The following is a 17,721-nucleotide window of genomic DNA, read 5'->3' on the forward strand; positions in this document are numbered from 1 at the left end:
GGGCTATGGGGATCGATCCAGGAGTGGAACTTACTGCAAAGCTCCGTAGAGAGCCGACATGGACTCGATGGGCCAAATGGCCTCCTTCTGTGCCGGAAATGACCCTCTGACTCTATTCCCTCTAAGTATAGTACAAGAGCCCATCACTACTACTCCTCAACCATTTCCTAGGAGGAAGATGACAGCAACCTGAGAAATCTCCTTCTGATAATACCTCCTGCCCACAGTGGTGATTGGAAGCCTGGTGACATGGGAGATTATGGCTGCGTTCCCTGTTGTGCAGGGACTTCAGTACTCTGCAACTTCATTCATATTTTGTAACTAGTACAGTATGTGTGAAATTAAAAATAAAGGTAGCAAAGGGACAAGAGAAGAAATTGAAACAACCCTGCTGCTTTTCCACTACACTACATTTAAGACAAGGCAAAGAAGTATTTGTGCTCATTTACATTGGAGCTATTGGAACTCTGTGCAGGCGGGGTGAAAGTCTTATACCTTTCAGCTTAATCTACCCTAATAACTGCACTAGTAGCCCTTGGTGTTGATCCTTGGCTGTTGCTTGATCGAAGAGCAATTGGGGATATTTAGTGATCCAGTGGTTGTTGTTAAAGGCTTTCTGGTTTGTTCTGTGTTCCAGTTACTTTGTTCTTGTTTTGAACAGGTATATCTCCAGTGGAAGGAGCCAGTGTTTCACCAGGTTAGTAATGCTGAAGATTGTTACTTTTGAAACTGCCCTCCCATATGCATCTTTGTCAGATACTGAATGAGAAGAAAGATACAGTAATTACTGTGTAAATTTTTTAAAAAACTATTGAATTCCCTGAACAACAAGATGGTCTTTTCTCAGTGTGTAAAGATCACATAGAGGTGATAGAGAATGTTTGGCCCATCTAGCTTATGCATCTCAAGAAACTCAGAGTTTCTGTCCCCCGCAACCCTGACTACTAGTCAATTGCTAAATGCTACTTTCCAGATTTAAAAGTTTTTTTTTGTGTGTGTATGTGTGTGTAAAAAGTATGTATGCCTATGAACATGATTTCAAGGCTATGCTACTTTCATGGGAGTTCAGAGTGAGTTTTCCTCTTGTGTTTAATTCTGAACTCGTAACCAATTATTATTCTAAATCTCAATGGATTTTGCTTAATTTATGTGTTGTAAACAGCCTCTTCACATAATTCCTTGTTTCCTGGGCCAAACGGAAAATTATCCCATGATCTATTCTATCTGGAGTCTGTTCAGTACACTGTATGCGTCTTTGATCTGTACCCACCAAAAAGTCAACACTTTCAGGCGAGGAAGCAGCATAGTGTGGGTGGCAGACTATGTTATTAAATTACTGTAAGGAGTGACTTGCTGTAGCATGGGTATCTCAAAATGCAGTAGTGAGTTAAGAGTTATGACACTGCCTACTTTGTCTGTCTCATAACCACAGACTGGGTGTGGGTGATATAAATTAACTTTGCTGTTGCTGCCGGCAAGTACGTGAGTATGGGAACTGGGTAATTATCTGAAATGGTATGTAACCCTTTTTCCAGCTGGTTAGAAGGGAACACAAGTCTGGGTGGAATACTATTTATACAGTTTATACTTGGAAAAGTTAGATTAAGTAATTGAAACATACAAAATCCTTAGAAGGCTTGATGGGTACATGGTGAAAGGCTGTTTCCCCTGTCTGGATAGTGTTAGCTATCATTCTATTAAAATGGTAGCATGTTCTTTGTACTCTTTTTTTTTTTGCCTTGGGTGCATGTTCCAGCCCACCTGCACACTACATTCTAATATCATGTCTAAGCAACGTATTTATCACTCTGCCACCTTCCTATTTGAAACAAATGACAGAAAAACATCATAGTACTTGAACCAACTGTATCAGCTAGTGTGCCAGTGTACTGGCAATACTTATACTGTCATTAGCTGGAGTGCAAAAAGTTGAAATTTAATTTAAATATACCTGGAGAATCAATGACACTTGGTATTGTAAGTTAGGAAAACACAGGATTTATCAAAGTATAACACTCTGACCAATCAGTATCCTTGCCTTTATTCTCCAATCTCTCTGCCCTATCCAGAATCACACTACACAGAAGGTGGCCATTCTGTCTGTGCTGACTCTCTGGTAGAGCTATCTAGCTAGTTTCAGCCCCTAGAGGCCTTCCTTTTTTTCTCACTCTTTTAATACTCTGGTTACTGATGCCGTGAATTTTTATTTCTTCCTTCTATGCTCAAATTTCGCTGTTTTACAAACTCTTTTGCCTCCCTAATTCTCCATATCCAGTGATTGAGCCTCGCATATATTCTTCAAAGTTCCTTACCTCCCATAGTCTTTCCTTCTACAATTTTCAGACTTTTAAGCCAACACAGTATCACCTAACCATATTACCTGATTTACCTTGTCTTCTCTCTTGCTGCTTTCAAATTTAGTAATGCTTTGTGCAATGTTTTTTGAACTTGGCCCCTATTATTGAGGCTCCTTGCTTTAAAAAGAGTTCTTATTGAAGCATTGATGGAGGACCTAACATAGTTAAGTGCCTTGTATGTCAGTGAACAACTGCAAATTTTCCAACGTGCAATAGTTCTCGATATATCCAGTCATATCTTATCACCCCATGGTTGTGTTTTGGCAACATTGATTTCTCAACTAGTTTTTTTTAAAATGCACTAAGCATAAATACTGTCTGGTCTTGGAAAATTTCATCAGGCTTTGGTCGCCTTGTTTGGGTGGTGTGTGACAGCTAGGCATTTGAGATCTTAAAGAGGAAAAACTGACCATGTTAACTTAGTCATGCTTCCTGCTGCCAGATAACGGTACGGCAGTGCCAGTGGTCAGAGAGAAACCATAATTCAGATTCGTAGTTAGAGCAGAGGAAACGAGATAGACTTCTATTGGATACTTCGGAAGAATTAAAGGTTATTTTAATGCTTCATGGGGAATTATGATTTCATGCCATTTAAGCTTGATATTTAAGAGCTTTTCTTAACTGCTTAGTAGATAAATGGCCGAGTACTGAGTCAGACAGCCCATGGGTCTATGGTTGATCCTAACAAGGGCAGTAGTAAGGATACTAAAATTGGATTTGGGTCTGGGAGAGGAAGAAGTATCCAGGATTCCTATTTCTGTGACCCACCTTCTGGAAAGTCCACATGTGGATGGGGTTAGGATCAGCCAAGATAACATTGTTGTATAAGCTGCTGACACTTGCAGTCTAGGCTGCTACATGAAGAATAGCATCTTGGCTCCTCTGGAACCTTAGTCCAGCTAAGAGATCTTCAGGTGAGAAGGGGGGGGGGAAATAATGGACCGGCACAGTAGGAAGGGGAAAATGTATTCAGTTTTAAATTGGTTTTATGTGTGCGTAAGTGGGTTGATGCTTTAGATTAACTATTCTGCGTTGAATTCATAAAGTAGTTAACAGTACGTTGAAACATCCTCGCTCTTTGCCTCAGAATGGTTTGATAAGGGACCATGTTTATCCTTCTCGGCTATTTGGAAGTGCGGAGGCAGACATTTCCTCACAGGGAAGGAGAGAGTACTGTTGGTAGACAAGGTATCTGTGGGCATCACAACCAATTGCAGGAAAAATTAATTGCCAGATAATTGGCAGAGGCCTTTGGCTAAAATTTCCAGCTGGCACTGGAAGGTTTGTGGAACAGGGAGATGGTCAAAAAGCAAAAGTGGGTGTAACCTTTGACTGAAGTAAATATGGAAAATGCAACTAAATTACTTGAATTCTGTGGAAAGTGAGAGCAGACACTATGGAAGGCTGCTTACCCTGTGACCGTTGCAATTTTCTTGTCACACTCTTGATGAGGTATGGGTGCAGGTGCTTGTGACTCATTGAGCATTTCCTAAAACTGCATTTTAGAGTGCTTTGCTCAAACTCCCAACTCAACACAGATGTCTGTTTAATGATTTTTTTTTTTGGGGTGTGGTGTGTGCGTGTGCATGCATATGTGCACTGGTGGGTAAATGGACACCTCGGGAACAAAACCAGGGTTCTCACTGGAAGAGACAATGGTGGGAGGAAAGAGGAAGGTTCTTGAATTGAGGACTGTTGGACTATTCATCCTACCTGACTATTGAGGTAGAGACTAAAACTTCATTTCAAAGGGAATGGGATAAATATTTGATCATCTGACCATGCAACATCAGATCACATGTAATGTGGCCAGAATGTCACGTTGTCAAACATCCAGAAACCTTAATGAGGTGGGATAGATCTAAGAAGATCCCAGCATTTTTTTGCAATGACGTTGCTGCTAATTACAATTTATATTTATATAGCCCATTTAACGTAATAAAACCCCCCAAGACACTTCTCAGGAGCATTATAAAACAAAGTATGACACTGAACCACAAAAGGAAATATTAGATCAGATGACCAAAAGCTTGGTCAAAGAGGTATGTTTTAAGGAGTGTCTTCAAAGAGGAAAGTGAGGTAAAGAGGTGTAGTGAGGGAATTCCAGAGCTTGGGGGCCTAGGCAACTGAAGGCTAGAATTGAAGGATCACAGAAATAGTGGAGCGTTGTGGGGCTGGAGGAGATTAGAGATGAGGAGGGGTGAGGTAATAGTGATTTGAAAACAAGGATGAGAATTTTAAAATTAAGACGTTGCATGACTGGGAGCCAGTGTAGGTCAGCATGCAAAGGGGTGATAGGTGAATGGAACTTGGTGCAGGTTGAGACACGGGCAGCAGAGTTTTAGATTACCTCAGATTTACAAAGGATGGATGTGGGAGACCAGCGAGGAGTGCATTAGAATAGTCAAGGCTAGAGGCAACGATGGCATGAATGAGGGTTTTAGCAACAGATGAGCTGAGACGGGGGAAAGTGAAGTGATGTTACAGAGGTGGAAATAGGTAGCCTTAGTGATAGCGCGAATATGTGGTTGGAAGCTCATGGGGTCAAAGGTGACGCCCAGGTTGCAAACAGACTGGCTTCCCAGCCCATTTCCAGGGAGAGGAATGGAGTCAGAGGCTAAAGATCGGAGTTTGGAGCGGGGACCAAAAACAATGGCTTCAGTGTTCCCAATATTTAATTCGAGGAAATTTCTGCTCATCCAGTACTGGATGTCGGATAAACAGTCTGATAATTTAGCAACAGTGGAGGAATCGGTAGAACTGAGTGTCGTCAGCATACATGTGAAAACTAACACTGTACTTTCAGATGATGTCGTTGAGGGGCAGCATGTACATGAGAAATAAGAGGGAGCTAAGGATGTATTCTTTGGGGATCCCAGTGGTAACTGCAGGAGCAGGAAGAGAAGCCATTGCAAGTGATGCTCTGGATATGATTAGCTAGATAAGAACGGAACCATGTGAGAGCAGTTCCACCCAGCTAGACAACAGCAAAGGGACATTGGAGGAGGAAGGTGTGGTCAACCGTGTCAAAGGCTGTACAGAGAGAGAGAAGGACGAGGAGGGAAAGTTTGCCTTTGTCACAGTCACAAGATATCATTTGTGACTTTGATGAGGGCTGTTCCAGTACTCTGGCAGGGGTGGAAACCTGATTGGAGGAATTCAAACATAAAGTTCCGGGAAAGATAGGAATGGATTTGGGAGGTGACAGCATATGTTAAAGGACTTCAGAGAAAAAAGGGAGGTTGGAGATGGGACTGTAGTTTGCAGGAGTGGTGGGGTCAAGGGATTCTTTTTTTTAAAAAAAAAAGAGTGGCAGATTTAAAGGAGAGAGGGACAATACCTGAACAGAGAGAGAACCATTTACAATATCAGCTGACAGGAACCAGTAGGGGAAGTTGAGTGACCAGTTTTGTGGGAATAGGATCGGGGGAAAAAGGGGGATAGTCTCATGGATAGGTTGAGCTCAGAGAGGGCATGATGGTAGATAGGACAGAAACTAGAGAAAGTGCAAATCCAGGGCTAGGGCAGTGGGGAGCATTATAGGAGGTTTAGCCAAGTGGGCTATGGGATGGGAGGGATGTGGCAGAAACAGTTGATCAGATTAAAGGCCTGTTCGGATCTGCAAATGAGACCTGACCCGAGCCTGACAGAACCCCATCTGTTCCTTACCTGCACAAGCTTAAAATAACAGTAACAATACCACCTTTAAAGTCCAAAATGTAAATTAACATTAGAGTCACTTACCTGAGGTTGTGAGGGAGCATGTCCGACCCGACCCGGGCCCGAATGCCGGACCTGGAAGTGCAATCCGACCCGACCCGACCTGAACCCGACACGTCGCTGGGTCCCGTCAAGTCAGGTATTAGGCCTTTAGACCAGATGGTCTCAACCTTAATGACAAAGCCTCACTTACTGTTGGAGGTGAGCGTGGAGGGGATCGGGGAGAGATGGACTTAAGAAGGCATTTTGCGGTAGAGAAAAGAAGAAGGTGCTTATCTTTCCATTCCAAGATGATCCCGGAATAGTGAGCAGTTTTAGCAGACAAGAGCAGGACCTGATAGTTTTTTTTTAACTGGCCCAGCCAGATCTGGCGGCGGATGGTTAAACCGGTTGTTTGCCATATCTTTCCAAGTCTGCGTCCCTTGGATTTAAGGGAGCAGCGATGAAGGCTGTACCAGGGGTAACAGCCAGCGTGAGAGACTGATCTTTTTATTGGGGTCTAGGGCATCAAAGGTGGAGGTGTGGGTGCGGTTGAGCAAATCAGTCGCTGCAGAAATGTTGTGGCGAATGGAGGGCCAAAGGCTAGATGGTTGAGATTTGAAAGTGCAGTTGTAAGTGAATAGGGGGATAATCTTTTTCCAGGGATGGATACAGAATGAAGTTAGGTTGTGGAGTGGAAAGGGGATGTGGGTGGAGAGTGTTGGAAGGAAGTGATCAGAGATGGCCTGATCTGTCCTTGATGTGACGGGACAGGCAAGACAACATGAAATGGCAAGATCAAGGGAGTGACCGTAAATATGGATTGGAAAGTTTACATGGAGGGAGAGATTTAGGGAGGTTAAGAGGGCAGTGAACTCGGAGGAGAGAGACCATGATGAGTTGAGATGGAGGTTGAAATCACTGAGGATGAGCTGTTCAGTGTAGAGGCTGAGGGAGGAAAACAGTGAAGATATATCGGTGAGAAAAGTTTTGTCATACTTGGAAGGGTGATAGAGAATAATGATTTTGAAAGAGACATGAGAGGGGTGCAACATGGTGAGATGTGTGATCTGGTGATGAGTGCCACACCACCACCATGATGGTCCTTGGCGAGGAAAGTGACGGAAGATGTAGCCAGGCAGGGAGGCTTCATTAAGTGGCAAGGCGTCATTGCCACTCAGCCAGGTTTCCATTAAGGCCATGACGTTGATGCAATCATTGACATCTAAAAAGACAAAAGCAGAATAATTTAAAAAGGTGTGAAACTTGTAAGTGTTGATGTTCAGAGAGTCTTGGGCATGCTTGTATAAGGATTGCAGAAGGTTAGCATGCAGGTAGAGCAAGCATGTTGGTCTTTATTGCAAGGGGATTGGAGTACAGGAATAAGGAAGTCTTGCTGCAATTGTACAGGGTTTTGGTGAGCCCACACCTGGAATACTGTGTGCAGTTTTGGTTTCCACATTTAAGAAAGGATATCCTTGCATTGGAGGCGGTACAGTGAAGGTTCGCTAAATTGGTCCCAGGGATGAGGGGGTTGTCCAATGATAGGCTCAGTAAATTGGGCTGAAATTCTCTGGAGTTTACAAGAATGAGAGGTGATCTCATTGAAACATATGAAGGGGCTGGATAGTGTAGACACTGAGAGATTGTTTCCGCTGGTTGAGGAATTTAAAACACGGGAGTGCAGTCTCAGGATAAGGGGCTGATCATTTAGGACTGTGATGAGGAGAAATTACTTCAAAGGGTTGTGGATCTTTGGAATTCGCTCACCCAGAGGGTTGTGGATACTCCATCTTTGAATACATTTATGGCCTGGATAGGCAGAACTTTGGTGTTTCAGGGAATCTAGGAATATGGTGAGTGGGTAGGAAAGTAGAGTTGAAGCCCAAGAGCATCGGAGCAGGCTCGATGGGCCATATGGTCTATTGCTGCTCCTATTTCTTGTGTTCTTGTGTTCCACAATAGGTTCACGGATTGCACAAGTGAATGGGCATTCTGGAGGGAGATGCGTAGAAGGGTGGAGAGCGCTGATCTGGTAGAGTTCAGAGGTTCAGCAGTGGGAGGGGTGAGTTGGACAGGATAGATATTTTAAATAAAAACAAGAAATGCTGGAAATACTCAGCAGGTCTGGCAGCATCTGTGGAGAGAGAAGCAGAGTTAACGTTTCAGGTCAGTGACCCTTCTTCAGAACTGTTCCCTTGAAGAGAAGGCTGAGAGGTGATTTGATAGAGGTATTCAAAATCATGAGGGCTTTGGACAGAGTAGATAGAGAGAAACTGTTCCCACTTGTGAAAGGATCAAGAACAAGAGGGCACAGATTTAAAGTATTTAGTAAGAGAAGCAAAAGTGACATGAGGAAAAACTTTTTCATGCAGCGAGTGGTTAAGGTCTGGAATGCGCTGCCTGAGAAAGTGGTGGAGGCAGGTTCAATTCAATAGGGAATTAGACAGTTATATGAAAAGGATGATTGTGCAGAGCTATGGGGAGAAGGCAGGGGAATGGGACTGAGGGAATTGCACTTTGAGAGTCAGCGCAGACACAATGGGCCAAATGACGACTTCCTGCGCTGTAATAATTCTGTGATTCTGAATAAAAGGACAAAACTAAAGGTTGTGTATCTGAATGCACATAGTATTCAAAACAAAACAGATGAACAGAGAGCGCAGATAGAAATAAATAAGTATGATCTGATAGCCATTACAGAGACATGGCTGCAGGACAACATAGATTGGGACCTGAATATTGAAGGGTATGTGGCATTTAGGAAGGACAGGAAGCGAGGAAAAGGTGGAGGGGTAGCTCTGTTAATTAATGATGGTATTAGTGCAATAGAGAGAGATGACCTAAGTTCAGGAGACCAGGATGTAGAAACAGTTTGGGTCGAGATGAGAAATCATAAAGACGAGAAGTCACTTGTGGGAGTGGTGTGCATGCCACCTAACATTAACCACACTGTGGGACGGGGTATAAAGCAAGAAATAATGGCAGCTTGTCAGAAAGGTACAATGGTAATTATGGAGGATTTTAACCTACATATAGACTGGAAACATTAGATGGGCAGAGGTAGCCCAGATGAGGAGTACATAGAATGTTTTCAGGATAGAAAAATACGTTCTGGAGGCAACTGGAGAGCAGGCTATACTAAACCTGGTTTTGTGCAACGAGATAGGATTAATTAATTACCTCATAGTTAAGGCACCCCTAGGTAGTAGCAATCATAATATGCTTGAATTTTGCATTCAGTTTTAGGGAGAGAAGAGTGGGTCCAAGACTAGTATTTTAAACTTAAATAAGGGCAATTATGAGGGCATGAAAGCAGAGCTAGCTGAAGTGAACTGTCAAATCGGGTTAAGAGATAGGTTAATAGAGATGCAGTGGCAGACATTTAAGGGGATATTTCAGAATGCACAGAATAAATACTTTTCAACGAGAAAGAAAAATTCCAAGGCTGGGACCCGCCATCCATGGTTAACTAAAACAGTTAAAAATAGTATCAAACTTAAAGAAAAAACCTATAATTATGCAACGATGGGAAGCAGGTCAGAAGATTGGACAGAATATAAAAAACAGCAAAGAATAATTAAATATTGATGAAGGTAAAATTGGAGTACAAGAGAAAGCTAGCTAGAAATATAAAGACAAATACTATGGCTACAAGAGGAGGTCAGAGGCTAGGAATCCTGCGGTGAGTAACTCACCACCTGACTCCCCAAAGCCTGTCCGCCACTTACAAGGCACAAGTCAGGAGTGTGATGGAATACTCTCCACTTGCTTGGATCGGTGCAGCTCCAACAACACTCAAGAAGCTTGACACCATAGGGCGGCGCAGTGGCTAGCAGCGTAACCTCACAGCTACAGCGACCCGGGTTCGGTTCTGGTTTCTGACTGTGCAGAGTTTGCAAGTTCTCCCTGTGACCACGTAGGTTTCCTCCGGGTGCTCCGGTTTCCTCCCACATGCCAAAGACTTGCAGGTTGATAGGTAAATTGGCCATTGTAAAAAAAAAAAAAATTGCCCCTAGTGTAGGAGAATTGAGGGAAGGTGGGGATGTGAGAGGGAAAATGGGATTAATGTTGGATTAGTATAAATGGGTGGTTGATGGTTGGCACGGACTCGGTGGGCCGACGGGCCTGCTTCGGTGCTGTATCTCTCTGACTTTGACCATCCAGGACAAAGCAGCCCGCTTGATTGGAACCCCATCCACAAACATTCACTCACTCCATCACCGACGCGCAATGACAGCAGTGTGTACCATCTACAAGATGCACTGCAGTCACGCACCAAGGTTCCTTGGACAGCAGCTTCCAAACCAGCGCCCTCTACCACCTAGCAGGACAAGAGCACCAAATGCATGGGAACACCACCACTTGCAAGCTCCCCTCCAAGCTATACACCATTCCAACTTGGAACTAGATTGCCATTCCTTCACTGTTGCTGGGTCAAAATCCTGGAACTCCCTTCCTAACAACACTGTGGGCATACCTACCCCACATGGACTGCAGCGGTTCAAGAAGGCAGCTTACCACCACCTTCTCAAGGGCATTTAGGGATGGGCAATAAATGCTGGCCTAGCCAGCGATGCCCACATCCCCATGAATGAATAAAAAAGAAGATAGTAAGAGTTTCTATAGATATTTAAAAAGAAAAGAGTTAACAAAGTGACCGTTGGTCCTATCAAAAGTGAGTCTGGGGAATTAATAATGGATAATGAGATGACAGATGAATTGAACAGATATTTTTCATCGGTCTTCACTATTGAGGATACAAGTAACATCCCAGTATTAGCTGTAAGTCAGGAAATGGAAGGGAGGAGGAACTCAAGAAAATTACAATCACTAGGGAAGTGGTACTGAACAAATTGTTGCAGCTGCGGGCTGACAAGTCCCCGGGTCCTGATGGACTTCGTCCTAGGGTGTTAAAAGAAGTGGCTAGTGAGATAATTGATGCGTTGGTTATCATTTTCCTAATTTCCATAGATTCGGGGAAGGTTCTGTTAGATTGTAAAATAGTGAATGTGACTCCTTTATTCAAAAAGGGAGGGAGATGGAAAGCAGGCAACTACAGGCCAGTTAGCTTAACATCTGTCTTAGGGAAAATGTCAGCTATTATTAAAGACGGTATAGCAGGGCATTAGAAAAATTCAAGGTAATTGGGCAGCGTCAACATGGTTTTATGAAAGGGAAATCATGTTTAACCAATTTATTGGAGTTCTTTGAGGGAGTTGCATGTGCTGTGGATAAAGGAGAACCGGTGGATGTATTGTACTTAGATTTCCAGAAGGCATTTGATAAGATGCCACATCAAAGATTATTGCAGAAAATAAAAGCTCATGGTGTATTGGGTAACATTTTGGCATGGATGGAAGATTGGCTAGCTCACAGGAAACAGAGTAGGCATAAATGGGTCATTTTCTGGTTGGCAAGATGTAACGAGCGGTGTGCTACAGGGATCTGTGCTGGGGCCTCAACTTTTTACAATTTATATAACTGACTTAGATGAAGGGAAGGTATGGTTGCTAAATTTGCTGATGACACAAAGATAGGTAGGAAAGTAACTTGTGAAGTGGACATAAGGGGGCTACGAAGGGATATAGATAGGTTAAGTGAGTGGGCAAAGACCTGGCAAATGGAGCATAATGTGGGAAAGTGTGAAATTGCCCACTTTGGCAGGAAGAATAAAAAAGACGCAGAGCTCTGAGATACAGAGGGATCTGGGTGTCCTAGTGCATGAATCACAAAAGATTAGTATGCAGGTACAGCATGTGATTAGGAAAGCTAATGGAATGTTATTGTTTATCGCGAGGGGAATTGAATACAAAAGTAGGGAGGTTATGCTTCAGTAATGTAGGGCATTGGTGAGACCACATCTGGAGTACTGTGTGCAGTACTGGTCTCCTTATTTAAGGAAGGATGCAAAGGCGTTGGAGGCAGTACAGAGAAGGTTTATTAAACCATTACCAGGAATGGGCGGGCTATCTTACGAGGAAAGATTGGACAGGCTAGGCTTGTATCTGCTGGAATTCAGAAGAGTAAGAGGTGACTTGATTGAAACATATAAGATCCTGAGGGGTCTTGACAGGGTGGATGTGGAAAGGATGTTTCCATCTAGGATCACTGTTTAACAATAAGGGGTCACCCATTTAAGACGGAGATTTAGTTTAGAGATACAGCAGTGAAACAGGCCCTTCGGCCCACTGAGTCTGTGCCGACCATCAACCACCCATTTATACTAATCCTACACTAATCCCATATTCCTACCACATCCCCACCTGTCCCTATATATTTCCCTACCACCTACCTATACTAGGGGCAATTTATAATGGCCAATTTATCTACCAACCTGCAAGTCTTTTGGCTTGTGGGAGGAAACCGGAGCACCCGGAGAAAACCCATGCAGACACAGGGAGAACTTGCAAACTCCACACAGGCAGTACCCAGAATTGAACCCGGGTCGCTGGAGCTGTGAGGCTGCGGTGCTAACCACTGCGCCACTGTGCCGCCCCATGAGGAGAAATTGTTTTTCTGAGGGTCACGAATTTTTGGAATTCTCTTCCTCAAAAGGTGGTGGAAGCAGAGTCTTTGAATATTTTTAAGGCAGAGGTAGATAGATTTTTGATGAGCAAGGGGTGGAAGATTATCGGGGGTAGGTGGAAATGTGGAATAATCAGTTCAGTCATGAACTTATTGAATGGCGGAGCAGGTTTGAAGGACTGAGTGGCCTTTTTTTTTTAATTCATTCATGGGATGTGGGCATTGCTGGCTAGGCCAGCATTTATTGCCCATTCCTAATTGCCCTAACTGAGTGGCTTGCTAGGCTATTTCAGAGGGCATGTAAGAGTCAACCACATTGCTGTGGGTCTGGAGTCACATGTCGGCCAGACCAGGTAGGGACAGCAGATTTCCTTCCCTAAAGGACATTAGTGAACCAGATGGGTTTTTACAACAATCGACAATGGTTTCATGGCCATCATTAGACTAGCATTTTAATTCCAGATTTATTAATTGAATTCAAATTCCACCTTCTGCTGTGGTGGGATTCGAACCCATGTGCCCAGAGCAATACCCTGGGTCTCTGGGTTACTAGTCCAGTGAAAATACCACTACGCCACCGCCTACTCCTCCTCATTCATATGTTAGAGTTCTCAGTTGGGGCAAGGCCAATTTTTACGAAGCTGAGGAGTGATTTAACGAAAGTGGATTGGAAACATGTACTTGAAGGTAAATCAGTATCAGAGCAGTAGGAGGCATTCAAAGGGGAGATTCAAGGGGTTCAAAGTAAACATGTTTCCACAAAGAAAATGGGTGGGACGGCCAAATCTAGAACTCCGTGGATGTCGAGGAGCTTACAGGGTAAGGTAAGGCAGAAAAGGAAAGCTTATGTTCAACACCGAGAACTCAATACTACAGAAAGCTGAGAGGAGTATAGAAAGTGGAGGGATGAAATCAAAAAGGAAATTAGGAAAGCAAAGATAGGGCATGAAAGAATGTTGGCAAGCAAAATCAAGGTGAGCCCAAAGATGTTTTATCAATGCATTGAGTAAGGGGTTAACTAAGGAGAGAGTAGGGCCCATAAAAGACCAAAAAGGTAACCTATGTGTAGAGGCGGAAGATGTTGGTATTGTTCTTAATGAATACTTTGCGTCTCTTTTCACAAAAGTGGGGGACGATGCAGATATTGTAGTTAAGGATGTGATGAACATAGATAGAACAAAGAACAGTACAGCACAGGAACAGGCCATTCGGCCCTCCAAGCCTGCGCCAATCTTGATGCCTGCCTAAACTAAAACCTTCTGCACTTCCGGGGACAGTATCCCTCTATTCCCATCCTATTCATGTATTTGTCAAGATGCCTCTTAAATGTCTCTATGGTACCTGCTTCTACCACCTCCCCCGGCACCACCCTCTGTGTAAAGAACTTGCCTCGCACATCCCCTCTAAACTTTGCCCCTCTCACCTTAAACCTATGTCCTCTAGTAACTGACTCTTTCACCCTGGGAAAAAGCTTCTGACTAGTATAGGTAGGTGGTAGGGAAATATAGGGACAGGTGGGGATGTTTGGTAGGAATATGGGATTAGTGTAGGATTAGTATAAATGGGTGGTTGATGTTCGGCACAGACTCGGTGGGCCGAAGGGCCTGTTTCAGTGCTGTATCTCTAATCTAATCTAATATCCACTGTGTCCATGCCGCTTCTTTTTCTTTCTTTTGGGCCTCCTTATCTCGAGAGACAATGGATACGCGCCTGGAGGTGGTCAGTGGTTTGTGAAGCAGCGCCTGGAGTGGCTATAAAGGCCAATTCTGGAGTGACAGGCTCTTCCACAGGTGCTGCAGAGAAATTTGTTTGTTGGGGCTGTTGCACAGTTGGCTCTCCCCTTGCGCCTCTGTCTTTTTTCCTGCCAACTACTAAGTCTCTTCGACTCGCCACAATTTAGCCCTGTCTTTATGGCTGCCCGCCAGCTCTGGCGAATGCTGGCAACTGACTCCCACGACTTGTGATCAATGTCACATGCCGCTTATAACTTTGTAAACCTCTATCATGTCGCCCCTCCACCTCCGTCATTCCAGTGAAAACAATCCGAGTTTATCCAACCTCTCCTCATAGTTAATGCCCTCCAGACCAGGCAATATCCTGGTAAACCTCTTCTGTACCCTCTCCAAAGCCTCCACGTCCTCTGGTTGTGTGGCGACCAGAATTGCACGCAATATTCTAAGTGCGGCCTAACTAAAGTTCTGTACAGCTGCAGCATGACTTGCCAATTTTTATACTGTATGCCCCGACCGATGAAGGCAAGCATGCCGTATGCCGCCTTGACTACCTTATCCACCTGCGTTGCCACTTTCAGTGACCTGTGGACCTGTACGCCCAGATCTCTCTGCCTGTCAATACTCCTAAGGGTTCTGCCATTTACTGTATACTTCCCACCTGCATTAGACCTTCCAAAATGCATTACCTCACATTTGTCCGGATTAAACGCCGTCTGCCATTTCTCCGCCCAAGTCTCCAACTGATCTATAACCTGCTGTATCCTTTGACAATCCTCATCACTGTCCACAACTCCACCAATCTTTGTGTCGTCCGCAAACTTACTAATCAGACCAGCTACATTTTCCTCCAAATCATTTATATATATATATATATATATATATCTATATATACTACAAAGAGCAAAGGTCCCAGCACTGATCCCTGCAGAACACCACTAGTCACATCCCTCCATTCAGAAAAGCACTCTTCCACTGCTACCCTCTGTCTTCTATGACCGAGCCAGTTCTGTATCCATCTTGCCAGCTCCCTTCTGATCCCGTGACTTCACCTTTTGTATTAGTCTGCCATGAGGGACCTTTTCAAAGGCTTTACTGAAGTTCATATAGATAACATCCACTGCCCATCCATAGAGAGGAAGTATTAATGGGATTAGAATCTTTGAAAGTTGATAAATCACCAGAGCTGGATGAAATGTACCCCAGGCTGTTAAAAGAAGCCAGGGAGGAAATAGCCGAAGGTCTGATCATCATTTTCCAGTCCTCACTGGATGCAGGTGTGGTGCCAGAGGATTGGAGAACTGCTAACGTTGTACCTCAGTTTGAAAAGGGAGTGAGGGATAGACCGCATAATTACAGGCCAGGCAGTCTAACCTCAGTAGTGGGCAAATTACTAAAATCTATTCTGAGAGACAGAATAAGCTGTCACTTAGAAAGGCACAGATTAATCAAGGATTGTCAACATGGATTTGTTGAGGGAAGATCTTGTCTGACCAACTTAATCAAATTTTTTTGAAGAAGTAACAAGGAAGATAGATGAGGGTAATGCAGTTGATATGATCTACATGGATTTTAGCAAGGCTTTTGACAATGTTTCACATGGCAGACTGGTTTTTAAAAAAAAAAAGCGCTTGGGATCCAGGGAAATGTTGCAAGGTGGGTACAAAATTGGCTCAGCGGCAGGAAACTAAGGGTAATTGTTGGCAGGTTTTTTTGCAACTGGAGGGCTGTTTCCAGTGGGGCTCAGTGCTGGGTCCCCTGCTTTTTGTGGTATATATTATCGATTTGGATGTAAATATAGGGACGATGTCAAGATGTTTGCAGAGGGCACAAAGATTGGCTGGGTGATAAATAGTGAAGAGGATAGCAGGAAGACATCGATGGACTGGTCAGGTGGGCAGAAAAGTGGCAAATGAATTCAACCTGGGGAAGTGTGAGGTGATGCATTTGGGAGATCAAACAAGGCAAAGGAGTATACAATAACTGGGAGAATCCTGACTGGTGTAGAGGAAGTGAGGGACCTTTGAATGAATGTCCACAGATCCCTGAAGGTAGAATGACAGGTCGATAAGGTAGTTAAGAAGGCATATAGAATGCTTTCCTTTATTAGCTGAGGTATAGAATCTAAGAGCAGGGAGGTTATGCTGTAACTGCATAACTCATTGGTTAGGCCACAACTTGAGTACTGTGTGCAGTTCTGGTCACCTCGTTACAGAAAGGATGTAATTGCACTAGAGAGGGTACAGAGGAGATTTACGAGGATGTTGCCGAGACTGGGAAAATGCAGCTCTGAAGAAAGATTGGATAGGCTGTGGTTGTTCTCCTTGGAACAGAGAAGGCTAAGGGGAGGTCTGATTGAAATGTACAAAATTTTGAGGGGCCTGGATAGAGTGAATGTGAAGGGCCTATTTACCTTAACAGAGAGGTCAGTGATGACGGGGCATAGATTTAAAGTCATTGGTAGAAAGATTAAAGGGGAGGTGAGGAAAAACTTTTTTACCCAGTGGGTGGTGGGGGTCTGGAATTCACTGCCTGAAAGGGAAGTAGAGGCAGAAACCCTCAACTCATTTAAAAGGTGCCTGGATTGCACCTGAAGTGCTGTAACCTGCAGGGCTACAAACCAAATGCTGGAAGGTGAGGTTAAACTCGGCTCATTTTTTGGCCGGCGTAGATACATTGGGCCATGTGGCCTCTTTTTGTGTCATAGACTCTCTATGATTCTAATGCAGGTGAATAATATTGTTGCACTTAAGGGGAAGCTAATTAAGCCTGTGAGGGAGAATGGAATAGGGGGTTATGCTGATAGTTAAATGAGGAAGAATGGGAGGAGGCTTGAGTATTGTATAAACGCTGTTATGGACTGGTTGGATGAAATGGTCTGTTCCTGTCCTGTAAATTCTCATAATTATTTGTATTTGTATGACTGCTGCACTGCTATTGTGCCAGAGTCCCCTCTTAAGCTTTTCCGATTAAAGTGGCCAAAAGCAACAGGAGGTTTTATTTTCCACTGAATAAACCAGCAATAGCTTGCAATGAGTGTAAACATCCTAGATTTTTGAGGATGTCTGAACATAATGTTGTTCGTCCAAATACCTGCCTGTCCAAGTGACCGGCAGAAATGGTTTGCGTAGTCTGTTAAATATTAAGCTGAAGTTGTATTAGTCTACAGATGTGATTGGCTTAGCCTTGGATTAGCGGTTGGGCCCTGGTATCTGAAATGGATCCAAAACCCCACTCCAGAGACGAGCATAGAATCTAGGCTGACTCCAGTATGGTACTGTGGGGTTTTTGCACTGTCAAGGTTGCCATCTTTCACATGAGACAAAATCTGCTCACTCAGGTGGACATGAAAGATTTTTTTAAAATTTGGTCATGGAATGTGGGCATTGCTAACAAGGCCAGAATTT

General features: G+C 43.8%; 1 protein-coding gene across 3 annotated transcripts in view; it reads left to right on the forward strand.

Moving 5' to 3' along the window:
* The window catches only part of acer3 (alkaline ceramidase 3), a 274,469-nt gene that overhangs the window by 136,701 nt on the left and 120,047 nt on the right, over positions 1-17,721 (forward strand). For all 3 annotated transcript variants that reach the window (XM_068033113.1, XM_068033115.1, XM_068033114.1), the window contains exon 6: positions 662-697. In XM_068033113.1, coding sequence (XP_067889214.1) covers positions 662-697 — 36 coding nt within the window. The remainder of the gene's footprint in view (positions 1-661; positions 698-17,721) is intronic.

Source organism: Heterodontus francisci, chromosome 6, assembly GCF_036365525.1.
Source record: "Heterodontus francisci isolate sHetFra1 chromosome 6, sHetFra1.hap1, whole genome shotgun sequence".
NCBI classification, from domain to species: Eukaryota; Metazoa; Chordata; class Chondrichthyes; order Heterodontiformes; family Heterodontidae; genus Heterodontus; species Heterodontus francisci.